The 14,341-nt window shown below is 43.0% G+C and overlaps 1 protein-coding gene and 1 pseudogene across 2 annotated transcripts; both read right to left on the minus strand.

Annotated features, from left to right (window-relative positions):
• Positions 1-525: 525 nt before the first annotated feature.
• On the minus strand, positions 526-11,590 carry Znf35 (zinc finger protein 35). Of its 2 annotated transcripts, none has more exons than XM_013072765.3 (4): positions 11,462-11,590; positions 9,059-9,367; positions 7,907-8,048; positions 526-2,594 (listed from the first exon to the last, which is right to left on the minus strand). In XM_013072765.3, the coding sequence occupies exons 2-4, from the start codon at positions 9,248-9,250 to the stop codon at positions 1,351-1,353; spliced, it is 1,578 nt and encodes a 525-aa protein (XP_012928219.2). In that variant the 5' UTR covers positions 9,251-9,367; positions 11,462-11,590; the 3' UTR covers positions 526-1,350. The 2 variants fall into 2 exon arrangements, with proteins under 2 accessions (XP_012928219.2, XP_012928221.2); XM_013072767.3 differs by having other exon boundaries at positions 9,059-9,364; positions 11,462-11,565.
• Positions 11,591-11,743: 153 nt separating this feature from the next.
• On the minus strand, positions 11,744-14,261 carry LOC147825460 (acyl-CoA-binding protein pseudogene; annotated as a pseudogene).
• Between the last annotated feature and the right edge of the window lie 80 nt (positions 14,262-14,341).

Here is a 14,341-nt window from a genome sequence, read left to right on the forward strand (position 1 = left end):
GCAACATTACAAGAAATAATTTTTCTAGGAGTAAAGGCTCACTGGTAAAAAACAAAAAAACCTAAACAACAAAACCTTACCTTAGCCAGTTTTTTTTTTGGTACCAGGGATCGAACTCAGGTCCTTGTGCTTGCGCAGCAGGTGGTGAAACCACTGAGCTACATCTCCGGACCAAAAGAGGGAGCTAGATTTTTTTTTTTTTTTTTTTTGGTACCAGGGATTGAACTCGGGACCTTGTGCTTGCAAGGCAGGCGGTGGCACCGCTGAGTTACATCCCCAGCCCAGCCAGTTTCTTCACCCTTGTAAAAGTCCTCACATTTCAATACCCATGAACTGCTCAAAAGACAGATTAAGACCTTAAGAATCCCACTCCACCTCCTCCCTTTCCTTTCACTTCCATTTTGGGTCCTCTCAGAATTAGAAGAGCTCCACCATTTCTTCTAAACACCACCTGGAATGTGAGAATGAAACCCATGCTGAGACCCTGGCTGGGCTGGAGCACAACGAGAGCAGAGACAACCCAGGCACGTCTCAGGCAAGCTTTATTCTTTGACTCCCCTATCCCGGAATGGAGCTGTTGCATCTCACCCAAAAGTGACAGGTATTTGGGGAGTAGAGCTGTTGGGAGGGAGTTGTCAATCTTCGCAAATCAATGTAGCTGGTATGTAGTGACTCCATTAAGCCTCAAGCACTTGGCCTAGCAGACTGGGGAATGATCAGAATAGACTTGCCAGAGGTCCCCAGAGCGTTACAATCCCAAGGTTCAGGAGGTATAGCTAATAAGGGAAAAGGCTATTTCCTATTTCTGTCCACTTTAGAAGCAGCAGATGGTGTTTTATTTTGCTTTGATTGGTTTCTTAAAAATTACCTAGGAAATGGAAAGCTTGTAAATGTTCACCGGTGAGCTGCTGAATTGCTACCCCAAGTGGTTTCCTTTACTACCTATCGCTTAACCTGAAATAATAGATCAAAAGGTTCAAATCTCCAGAATTCAACCAGGCTGACAATCTGCCTATCCCTCAAGCAATTACCAGTTTTAAAAAACAAAATTAAGTAAACAAGAGCTTTCCCCAAATAGGCTCATTACCAGTTAGCTTTATATGACCTAGTCCTAAGAAAGCCACATTTCATTAGAAAACATGACTGCTTAGGGCAGTTAAAGTTCTTCCCTTGCCTTGAGGGGCTGTTTCCATTCTTTAACCTCTGAAATGATTATCTTGTGTTTGTGCTAAAAACTCTGAAGGACATTGGGCTCATTCTTATAAAACTCAAAGAAAATGGCAACCTGGTGTCTAATTCGGGGGTTAGCAGGTGATGACGGATGGCTGGAGGTCTTCCTCTTCCTTGGTGTCATTCCACAAGATGGGTTCTGTGGTGTCGCATGAGGTGTGAGTTAGAAATGAAAGCCGCACCACATTTCTCACACTCATAGGGCTTCTCCCCAGTGTGGGTCCTCTGGTGCACAGTGAGGCTCGATCTTTGTCTGAAGGCCTTGCCACACTCATGACATGCATAAGGTTTTTCACCGTTGTGGATTCTCTGGTGAATAAGTAGGTATGAGCTACATGTGAAGGCCTTCCCACACTCGTTACACACGTATGGAAGGTCCCCACTATGGATTCTCTGGTGGACAATAAGGCAAGAGAGCTGACTGAAGGCTTTCCCACACTCACTGCAGTCATACGGTTTCTCTGCAGTGTGGATTCTCTGGTGTACGATGAGATGTGAAAAGCAACTGAAGGCTTTTCCACACTCTTTGCACTCATATGGCTTCTCACCAGTATGGCTTCGCTGATGCACGATAAGATTTGCACTCTGAGTGAAGGCTTTGCCACAGTCATTACAGGCAAAGGGCTTCTCCCCAGTGTGGATTCTCTGGTGGACAATAAGGTTTGAGCTCCGAGTAAACGTTTTCCCACATTCATTGCACTCGTAACATTTTTCAGTAATGTGGACCTTCTGGTGCCGGGCTAGTTGCGAGCTGTAACTAAAGGCTTTCTCACATTCACTGCACTTGAAGGTTTTTTCTAAGGAGTGGATCTTCTGGTGTACAGTCAGATTAGAACTCTGTGTGAAAGCTTTCCCACATTTTGCACACAAATACGGTTTCTGTCCAGTGTGGATTCTCTGATGCACCACAAGGTTTGCGCTCTGAATGAAGGCCTTCCCGCACTCATGACACTCAAAGGGCTTCTCCCCCGTGTGGATCCGCTGATGCACAACAAGGTTTGCACTCTGACTGAAGCCCTTGCCACACACACTACACGTAAAAGGCTTTTGCCCAGGTAGGATTTTCTGGTTTTTAACAGAGCCAGAACCAAGGCTGTATCTTCCCCCAGACTTCTTACATTTCTGGTCTTCTTCTTTGAGGCTTTCAGGTAAGTGACAGTCCTTTGTTGTCACTTGTCTGAAGTCTTTCTTTTCCCTCTTTATTTTCTGCCCCTTTAACATGTTTCCTTTTTCACAGGCTTCTCCTAACTCAGGTTCCTGAGGCTCAGTTTTCTGGATTCCTCCTGATAGTATGAGGGGTTTTTCAGCTTCTTCACACATTTCAGTTTTGGGAATAAGTAACTGTAGGTTCTTGGTTTTAGCACCTAAATCAAGAAACACAAAATACAAATGTTAAGCTTTCTATGGCCTAGAAAAGAAACAGGGTCATCAAGTCCAAAAGGTCAGGAAGTATGTGATTTCACCACCTTTGCAAATTGGCTTCATCAAAGAAGAAATTCCCTCACATCACACCCACTGTAAAGGTTCTCCTGGAGGGTCTGTGCCCTGCCCGCACCTGGTGGAGAACACCGACTCATGGTCTCTTGGGCTTTCCACTTACCTCCATCAGACACAACCCCCAGTCTCATTCGAGGGAAGCCAATCTCTAGATCGAGCTCTCCCTGATTATCTGACCATGGATCTAGTACTAAGCCCAGTTATGGACACTGCCTTTTCTGGGGTTTGCCTACCTACCCAAGCTATTAGTGTGGATCTGCTTACAACCCACCTACTCACTGGGGAGAGCCCCTACCTATAAACAAAGACCTTGCTTGTTTGTGTCTGTGTCTGAAGATGCTGGGTATCAAAGAGCAAAAAAGCATGGACAGAAAAGGGTTACGATGGGTGCCAATACCATCCTAAACACTGAGAAGCTGCAAGCTGCCTGGTACAGAGGTTAAGAATGAGAATTCTAGAACCACAGTGCTTGGCCTCAAATCCTTGTTCTACCACTAATGAACTGCATGACTTCAGGCCACTTCTTTGTGCCTCATTTCCTATTCTCTGAAATGGGGATAGTATCTATCTGCCTCAGAAGGCTGGGAGTGAATTAAATGAGTGACTCCATGTCAGCTGCTCAATAGTGGAAGGGACACAGTGAGTACTCTGGGATCTGCAGTGCTTTCAGCCTGGTGGTGGGGGTGGAGGAGAGGGGACTGGAGAGATGAACCCTTGGAGATGTGAGTTGCTATGATGGAAGGTACAGTAGAAGTGATTAAAGAGAAAACTGAACACAGTAAACCCTGACTCTAGTGTCAAGGAAACGGCTTAGTACTGTGTCAAAGAAAGCTGATCTTACTGCATGAAGACAAAGCTTGCTCCACATTGCCAGAAAACATCATGAAAGTACCAAAGCATCCAGAAGTTTTACAACTCAGATTGTTCTCTGGTTGCAAGGCTGTAGCTCTCTAATGGCATCAGTGTGGGTCCAGATGTCAGTAACATCATGGTTCTTTATCTTCCTTCCCTCTCCATGATCACCACACTTGGCCCTGGGGCATGCATCTGGGGTGCCATGTGTTGGTCAAGTGAACATGAAGTGTTTGAGAATTCAACCAAGCTCCAGAAAACTACTCAGGAAGGCAGGTGTGGGAGGCAAGCTTGGTGGTACCAGGTTTGAAGCAGTGGAGCTGGAAGCTACAGGTTGTTTCTTTCCAAGGGAGAAACATCCTCATGGAACAGGCCAGTGCTGCTCTACAGCAAAAAAAGGAGTCTGGGGATGGTACACAGCCAGTACCCAGGACCCCAGCTTATTTGAAATGGCCTTTTCCCTTTTTGGTAACACATAAAATTACTGTAACTTCAGAAAAATAAATTAACACATACATGAAAAAAGAAATAAATTAAGAACTCAGGATCAACTTAAAGGCACTTACTCTAGCTCTGATATCATTGGGATTTTTCTTTTTGTAATTGTGTGTATCTCTGTGTGCTAGGGACTGAATCCAGGACCTTGTGCACATTAAATACATGCTGTACCACTGAGCTGCACCCTAGCCCCTTTCATTAATAAAAGGGTATCAAGGGCAGGGGATTTAGTTCAGTGGTTCTGCCGCCTGGCTTGCAAGTGCAAGAACCCGAGTTCAATCCCTGGCACCAAAAATTTTAAAAAAGGGTATCAAATTCCTTATAGGCTGGCTGTACTGGCTGGCTAAGATATATGCTGAGATATGAAAGGTAATTTAATTTACTCAAGTTACTGGTTTTACAAAAACTGTACATTCATTAGAAGTTAATTTACAAGATTTAAGTCTGTGCATTTAGGTGTTTATAATGTTTTAAAGAGTTAGAGATACTAAGTTGTAATTTTTTTTCTTTTTTTGTACCAGGGATCAAACTCAGGACCTTGCACTTACAAGGCAGGCACTGGAACCACTGAGCTAAATCCCCAGCCCTAAGTTTGTAATTTTTTAAAAAAAAAATTGTAATTATTTTTAATAGAAGGAAATTTTCTTTTTTTCAGTACCACGGATTGAAGTCAGGTAGGCATGGCACCACTGAGCTACATCCTCAGCCCTAATAGAAGGAAATTTGATATGTAGGCAGTTAATTGTTTACAAAATTTACCCTGTAAAACTTGGAGCTTAATTGAACATAAATTAAGAAAAAAGTATACATGTCCTGTTATAGAAGTTATTTCTATCCAGATGGATGAAATGTCAGTTATATTTAAAGGCCTACAAGTTGGTTTTTAAATGTATAAACTTTAATAAACATTAATTAAAATACAAGATATTTTAGTTACAACCCCTTGAGTCATTTAAAACCAAGTAACACAATTTCCAAAAGTGTTTTCATGTATATTACAGATTAAGCATTGGTATGGTTTGTGTCTAGATGTCCCCCAAAGACTCATGGGTCATAGATGGTTTTTTTCAAAAGTGGCTGAATCTTGAGTGTGTGATGCTGGGATTAAGGGTGTGCAATTACTAAATCAGTCCACTGTTTGGTTTGGCACCTTCCCTAATCCTGGTAGCCTAGAGAGAATATAAAAGGGACAGAAGGATGCTGCTAAGGTCCCATGCTTGCTTGCTTTGCTACCTTCTGCCCAGTATGAACTGTTTCTCCTCTACGATGCTGTCTGCCTCGCTGCCCTGCCTTGCAGCCAGTAGATTATGGATTGAAACCTCTACAAACTGTGAGCCAAATAAACCTTTCCTCTTTTAATTCTGGGTGTCTGGTATATTGTCTCAGCAATGAGAAAGTAACTAAGACAAGTGTTCCTTATCTAAAATGCTTAGGAATAGAATTTTTGGCTTTTTTCAGACTTTAGAATATTTGGATATAATAATGAGATATTCTGAGGATGGGACCCAAGTCTAAACAAAATTTCATTTATGTTTCATATACATCCCCTGCACATTGCTTGAATGTAATTTTGTACAATAATTTTAGTGTTCCTGTGTTTTAATTATGACCATCACATGAATTCAGTGTGAATTTTCTACCTGTGGCATCAAGTTGGTACTCAAAGTTTTGGATTCTGGAGCACTCTGGATTTTCTGAATAGGGAAGTTCAACCTGTACATGGTTTTATTACTAAGATGAAAATGTTCTCTTTCAATTTTGTGGGAGCTAAAAGGGGAAGACTGTCTTACTTCTCCCCAGCCTCTCTCCTACTGCCTCCACACAGGAACTGGCCCCCAACAATTCCTGTATTTACTGAGTTAATACACCCAATGTTGAGAACAGAAAACAGAAATCTGGACTGAGAAGGGACTTACTCAAGGTCGCAGAGTTATCAGAGGCAGGGTAGCAACTACACTCAAGTCTCTCAGTACCTAGACCTTGGTGTTCCTGCATCACCTGCTGCTCAGAAATGATCAGATGCACAGAAAGGGAGGGGTTGGGTGGGAACAGGGTACAGAGGGAGGAGGTGGAGAAGGAAGCCAGTGGCGATGCTGATGTGTGGGTGCAGCTCTGGGAGCTAGACTATGAACGGCTGATTAAGCAAGGAGACAGAAAGTGAGCAACAGGGGAATGCATCAGAGATAACGGAAGAGAAAGTAGAGTGAAAGTAGAGGGAACAAAACTGTGTAGGGTGTGGGGAACAAACAATGACGACACTGGAAAATGAGAGGTGGAGATATGAGCCTGGCCCACAGCAATGCGCACAAGTCCCAGATGCCGAAGCACCGGCCAGGGAGAAGAGTGGATGTGAAATGTCCAGATGCAGGCCTGCAAGAGACAGATTCCCAAAGAGGAGCACTGCAACGGGACGTGGCTGCCGTCCAGTGATGGCTTCTGCCACCTGGGGCTCACAGCTGCCAACTCTGGACCCACAGTTGTAAGCAGGTTTCTGCCACCGCCAATCAAGACATTCCTTTGAGAGAAGTGAAGGCAATGTCTTGTTACTTTACTGTCTTTTCTTTTACACTCATTAAACTCGAGTCTTTTTTTTTTTCTCGGTATTTTTTTGCTACTGGGGATTGAACCCAAGTCCTTCACACTGAACTATATCACAAGCACTTCTTTATATTTCTTATTTTCAGACAGGGTTCTGCTAAATTGACCAGGCTGGGCCTGAACTTCCAATCCTCCTGCTTCAGACTTCCAGAGAGCTGGGATTACAGGTGTGTGTCTCCACAGCAGGTATTTTGTTTGTTTGTTCTGAGACAGGGTCTCACTGTATTTGAGGTTAGCCTCTAACTTGCTTTGGCCTTGAACTTGTGATGCGCCTACCTCAGCTTCCCAGAATGCTGGGATTACAGGCAAATACCATTATGCCCAGATGGATATTTTTATTTCTGCATTTTTGAACAGTCTATCCACATGGATTAGCAACTTTTAAAGCATACTTTTTTATACTAATGGTTTATAATAATTGTATATATTAAAGATATTTGTTTAACATTGAGAAAAGAGAGTTAGTACATACCACCTTCTGGCAAACTCATCTTGGAACCGGGTGATGAACCAGCACCCTCCAGGGCCCCACACAGACCTAGTTTTGACCATTCTTATGGCTGACATAACCCAAATTTTCACAACAATCCATGGAACATCTCCAGGGCATTTCCTCAAAATCACAATGAAAGGTAACCTTTCTTACCTCAGCTAGCTTCTCTTGCAGGCTCACCAACCTACAATAACCACAAAACATATGAAGAATATGTATTTACAAGTATTCATAGATATGAAATTCACTGAGCTATAATTATGATTAAAAGGTCAATTTGAGGCAGGGCATGGTTGTATACACCTGTAATCCCAGCACTCTGGGAGGCTGAAGCAGGAGAATTGGAAGTTCGCCCGACCTGGGCAACTAACTCAGTGAGACCCTGTCTCACAAAACAGAAAAGGGCTAAAGATGTAGCCCAGTGCCACAAATTAAAAAATGAGCTGAGAATGTAGCTCAATGGTAGACAGCCCCTGGATTTTATTTGCAGTAACACCAAGACACACACATGGAGAAAATAATATGGAGTTCTTTTATATCTGATATCTGAGACTGCAAAACTAGCCATCTCCAGTGCCCAGCCCGCAGGCCTCTCTCAGCACTCCTCTGTCCAGCTCTTCTAGCACTTTCAACAGCTCAATACTGCTGCTCCAGCTAGGAAACTAGATGCCACCTACACTTCCAGAGACTCTGAGAAGGCCCACAGGTCAGGGCCTGAATCAGGAATCTGAGCCTTACCTAATAAGTTCAGGTTCCCATGAGTCTCCAGCGTCTCCCTCTTGGTCAGAGTCCCTGGGAAGGAGCTGCCAGAGGCTGCAGCAGCAGGAGCTTCCTGTGTTGCTTTTAGGACCACTGCCATGTCCCAGAATATGCTGTGACCCTAGAGACAAGCAGGCATAGGTGGTTCATGAGGGGACTGATGGAGAGGGTGATGTAGTGACAGCTTGGAGAGTGAGAACATAGTGTCTATCCCAGAGCCTATAAAACATTTAAAAAAATGATTAAAAAAGGAAAAGGAAGCTAGAGTTCCCGCAACCTGCAGTGGAGCTGACCAGAGAAGCAAGCCTGCCACTTTGATTTAACCCCACGGCTCATGACAGCATCCAAGTTCAACTTGCCAGTGTAGACATGGGAGATTTGTCATAGGAAAGTGCTGGACCCTAAGGTCAAAGAAGGTTCTGATCATATTCTTATAGGCAGCTCCGGGGACCTCTGCTCTTCTAGGCAGGTCATGGCAAGGGTCAAGTTTGGAAAACACTAGGGACAGCCTCACTGTGGGGGATGTGGCCTGTAGCCAGGAGCTATGAGAAATGCAGAATCTCAGGGCCCACTGCAGGCCTGAATCAGATCAGCTTTTTAATAAGACCCAGGGCTGATTCCTATGCACATTAAGGTTTGGGAAGTACTGGTTAGATCTATCAGACTCTAGAAACATCTGAACAGCTTTTAAAAATACAGAAATCAAGTTCTCACCCCCCACATCTTTGTTTTGTCTGTCTTTGAGACAGGTTTTCACTATGTAGTTCAAGCTGGCATTGAACTCACTATGTAGCCCAGGCTGGCCTCAAATTCAAGTGATTCTGTGTCAGGTTCCCAAGTGCTAGGATTGTAGGTGTGCAGGACCACACACAGCTCACTCCCAGATTTTGACTGAGTTAGAAGAGTACACAGCATGAACATCAAGAGTTTATAAAAGTTCCTGAGGTTCTGCATAGAAACGTTTGAAAACTACTGAGTCACAGAAAGTACGGAATGACCATTAATGAGAAAGGAGCATCTTTATTATACTCCGAAGGACTAAAGGGTCCCAGCCAGGAAACCAGACTCTGGCATTGATTCATGGGAAACTACATAAGGCCCTGAGGTCTGTCCACCCTGATCCCCATTTACCTTTTTCTCCTCTTCTGATAAACCAAGGCCTGGCTGAGGATCCTTTCCTGGGGCCCAGACCTTGATGTTCTCAGTGTGCACTTGTTGGCCGGATGCCTGACTTGGAAAATTTTCATCCTCTTCCTCTTCCTTTTTCACCTTCACTGGGCCCCAAGGTGCTAGGGCCATGGCCTCTTTCAATTCTGCAGTCATCTTGCTTAGCAGGGCAACTCCTGAAGCTGGGGGCTACCCAGGAGAGGTCAAGCCCCATCGAACCTATAAGCTTCAAAAGCTTCTCCTTGAGTCTCTTCCCAGGATGGGCACTGCCTACTGAGAAATTGGAAAATACTCAGCACCAAGTATAGATTTGTTTAGATGCCTCGCTAGCCCACTGGCCAGTTTCAGCAGTGCCTGGCCCATGGCCACGACAGCATGTGGCATGGATGTTCTCTAAGATGGAAGGGGTTGAACTATAAATATCTAATAGAAAATAGCTGTATCATTTATAGTTTTTTCTCATTAAAAGTTAACATGATTTAATTGTGAAAGTTTTAAAAATACAGAAAATGATTAAGAAAAATCAACTAAAAAATAAAAAATTTAAAAAAAAAGAAAAATCAACTCTACCTTCAAAAGAATAACCTGTATATATTAAAGAATTGAAGATACTTCTTTTAAGGGAAAATCTTCACAACTATAGTCAAAATATTATGATCCTATAAACCTTTTGTTTTTGACTATGGGGAATACATATTTTCAAACTTATCATCCCAGTGGAGTTTTAAAAGGAATATTAAAACAAATAGGTTTTTTTATTGCCAAGGATAAAAAAAATGTGAACAACTAAATCCCAAGAAAAACATCAGCATGTTGTAAGTGGTTGATTATTTCCAGATGGTACGATTACAAGTGGATTTTATGGTTCTTTTTGATTTTTCACATTATCTGAATGTCTGTGAGACGAAGTATTAAGACTAAATAATAAACTTATTTTCATGTTTCCATTCTTCACACTTATTTTCAATTTCTATACAATAACTTGGGGTAAAGATACATTTTCACTTTTGTTGAAAAAGGATCAATTCAGAAATACATACAACTAAATATATGTCCTACACACACCACACACATACATACACACAGAGCAATTAGTTATCAGTCAAGGTAGGCATCCTTCCTCTTCTTTGCATTTACATACATGTTTGTGCAACTTCACCAGTACTGCTTCTTTTTCAAAAAACATACTTTAGATAACATTTTTACATTGTTCAGCAACCTACACTGTTTTTTTATGAACTCCAGATTTCACAATGGTCTGGGTGAATACACAGTATGTACATTTCTCTTTCTGGCATAGTAGTCTAAGTTATGGCTATCATTTAACTTACTATTCCCCATTTATGAACCATTCCTTTAGTAAAAGAAGTCTTGAATTTTTCCAGTTTCTTTCTACCTTTCTCCCTTCCTCTTTCTTTTTAAATCCTCCAGCTTTAGCCTCTTGCGCTGAAACAACTGCCACCACGCCTGGCCCTCCAGTTTATTTTCTTAATAATGTTAACTGTGCAAAGACCTTTTTTTTTTTCCTGTTGTATTATTTCTTAGAATGAACTGTGGAATCCACTAGTTTAAGGCGTTTAGAGTTGGTAAGTATTGTCAAATTGCTTTCCAAAAGCACTTCAAGCCACACCACCACTAATGGGACACCTTGATTAGCGCTAAACCAGCAGGGTTTTTTCTGTTCTTACTTTTTCAGTTAAAAAAATCTATTTTAGCTGATTATGAGAAGATTTAAGTTTTTATTTAGTTTCTCTTTTTTTGGTACCAGGGATCGAACGCGGGACTGCACTTGCGAGGCAGGCGGCGGCGGCAACACTGGGCTAAATCCCCGGCAGTTTTTATTTCTGTTAGCATGTTTTTACTAGAAAAAGGTGCTAAACATTACAGAACCCTTTTTGCAGCTCCTGAAGTGGTCCTGTCTGACTTACTGGGAACTTTCTGCATGCTCTTTCTGGAGATTTCTGCGGCAGCTCTCAATGCTACAAGGCTATTCGTCCCTCAGTGGCCGGGCGGTCGGTACACCCGTCCTGTGTGGGGCTCACGCGACAGGCCCGCCTTCCGTGCTGTCCTGGACTTCGGGTGACACAAGGCAGGCCTCCGTCCGGGGCACGCACCCTCACTTCAGGCCTCCTTCCGTGTCTGTCCCCTCCACCCCAGGCTCCCACGCCCCGGCCCGTGTCGTCGGGTGGCTCCTGGGCGTCCAAGCGCGTCCTCACCTGGTCCGGCCCCTGCAGGCGGCAGCCAGGACGCGCGGTAATGCCGGCCCACAGCCCCCTGAGGCGCAGACCGGGTACGGGAGGGCCACCTCTTCCTCCCTGAGCCCGCCCAGTACCCACTGTCCAGCGGCGAGAGCCCAGCCCAACTTACCGCGAGGGCCGGCGGCCGACTCCGCAGAAGACGCGAGCGTACTGAGCTCCACTCCGGTCGGCTCGAGAACAATGAGCAGACAGGAAGTGTCGCGGCTGGGCTTCCGGGTCCCGGCCTCCGGCCTGCCTCTCTAGGAATCTCGGAAGACTCTTCTTCTCGGTGGGCGTCCACGGTCCCCAGGCCAGTAAGAGAGCGGGCGGGACATCCCCAGGCTGGCAGGGATGGTCCTGCCAGGGCGCACTAGGGGCCGGGAGTCACAAAGCAGTGGTCTGTGGAAAGCCCTGATAATTTCCTCGCAGACATTTTATTTTGAAACTATCAAACGTACAGGAAAGTTGAAAGAATGACACAATGAATACCCGTATCCTCCTCTGGGCTCAACAATGAACATTTTGCTGTTTGCCCTATCCATACACGCTTAATGACTTTTTTTTTTGGTACCGGGGATCGAACTCAGGACCTTGCGCTTGCGCGGCAGGCGCCTGAATCACTGAGCTAAATCCCCAGCTTAATGACATTTTTTGAAAGTTGTAAACCTCAAAAACACTTCATTCCAAATACTCATCATGCATTCCTTAACAAGAATATAGTATTCTCCAGACTAATGCCACCATCACAGATAAGGAAATTAATAATTCCTAATACCATCTAATCTGCACACATACAAATTTCTCCAACTGTCCTAAAATATATTTCAAAAATTTTTTCCCCCAAAACGGTCTCACAACACTGTATACAGTTATGGCTAGTTTTGTTGTTTACTTTTTGAAATACATTCACAGGAAGTTGCAGATAGTACCTTTTGCTGTTACAGCTTATATAATTTTAATCAAAATCAGAAAATCAATATTCGTATGGAATATATATATTCCTATTATTGTAGTACATTGTGTAGATTTATGTAGCCACCATCAGAATCAAGATACACAACTGTTCCAGCATAAGGAGCTCCCTGGTGCTACAGCTACACCCAACCCTCTCCTCCTCCTCATCACTCCTAACCTTTGGCAACCCTTGATCTCTCATTTCTATGTCCTGTAATTCTGGGAATGTTAGTATAGAACATTTTGAGATGAATATTTTCTCAATATTAATTTCCTTGAAATTCATTCTAATTATTGAGGCAACCAATAGGTCATTCCATTTTATTACAACATAGTAAGTATTCCTTGGGATAGGCATACCAGCATTTGACCATCTGATAAAAGAATATTTGGGTTGCTTAAACGTCTTAACTATGAAGAATAAAACTGCTATGAACAGGGCAGGGATTTAGCTCAGTGGTTTTGCCACTTGCTGCACAAGCCCAAGGACTGGAGTTCGATACCCGGTACCAAAACAAAACAAAAAAAACTGCTATGAACATTCACATACAAGTTTGGGGGCAAATATAAATTTTCATTTCTTGAGACAAATGATCACAAGCGCCAATTACTGAAATATACAATAAGAGCACATTTAGTTTTTTGTGTCGTTTTTTGGTACAAGGGATCAAACTCAGGACCTTGCCCTTGCAAGGCAGCCACAATGCCACTAAGCTAAATCCCCAGCTAGCACATTTACTTTTATAAGAAACTTTCAAACTATTTTCCAAAGTTGCTGTACCATTTTACATTCCCAGCAATATATGAGATCCAGTCTCTCCACATCCTTGCCAAAATTTGTATAATCACTTGACTTTTTCAGCTATGCTGATAGGTGCACAGAAGTACAGTGGCACCTCAATTCACGAACACATCTGTCTGCAAACAATTTGGTTTGTGAACAGAAACATTTGGCAGAACTTTGTTTGCAAACTCTGCATCAGGTGTCAAACACGATGGCAGCCATCTTTCCCACACAAGCAGAAATGTGACCTTTTCCAAAACCGTGGATTAAGTTCATGAACTGAGGTACACTGAATCTCATGATTTTACTCTGCATTTCCATACTAATGATATTGAACATCTTTTTATTTGTCATCTACATGTGAAATGTCTTAGTGTACTTTGTACATTTCTAATTTGACTTAGGTTTACTGTTAAGTTTTGGGAATTCTTGATATATTCCAGATATAAATTGTTAGACTGATCTGCTGTTATTTTCCATTCTGTAGTACTTTTCATCCTCTTAAAAGGATTTGAAGAACAAATTATTTTAATTTTTATGAGGTCTGACATAACTTTCTCCCTTTTACGAAGCATGCTTTTGAGAGTTCTTCAACTACGTGTTCTTTGCTTAGTCTTGTCCTTCTAGCTTTAGCAGCACTTGTTGAAAAGGCTATTACCCCTCCACTGAATTGCTTCTATACCTGTCAAATGCAAATGACATTCGAGTGTCTATTCCTTGTGCTTTAAATCTTGTCTCTTCAGGATTTTGTTTTTCAAGTAACAAATGTATTTGAATTGATTCCAGATAAAAACTACTGGGGGAAGGAAGAGGTCAGTGACCATTCCTGCTCCTAAACTGTTAGAGAAACATCCTGGTACACCCTGAGGAACTAGAGTAACTGACTAATTTCACATCACCCACAGTATTAGAAAAAACAAGGCATTACATAGTTTTAGGTTAAACATGGGGCTGGTGACCAAATCCAGTCTGTTACAGTTCATGTTTGTTCTTTAGCTCTTCTACTTTGTCGATGTAAGCTTTCATGGCACTTTCCTTGGAAGTCCCTTTCAGCTGATTCCAGGCATCCCACTTGGCTTTGCCTTTGAGGCCCAACATTCCAGGCCGCTCTGTATTTATGTCACCCACAGTGGCTTGTTTGTAGTGGCTGTAAATGAACATCTCTTGGTCTGATGGCTGGGTCTTGAGGTGCTTAACCTCCTCAGCAGCTTTCTCAAACTCAGCCTGAGACGTGCCGGCGGGACTACCAGGATTCTGCAGAGTCCACACAGG

The sequence above is a fragment of the Heterocephalus glaber genome, unplaced genomic scaffold (assembly GCF_053883595.1).
Source record: "Heterocephalus glaber isolate CG9 unplaced genomic scaffold, H.glaber_assembly_v1.0 deba00001504, whole genome shotgun sequence".
NCBI classification, from domain to species: Eukaryota; Metazoa; Chordata; class Mammalia; order Rodentia; family Bathyergidae; genus Heterocephalus; species Heterocephalus glaber.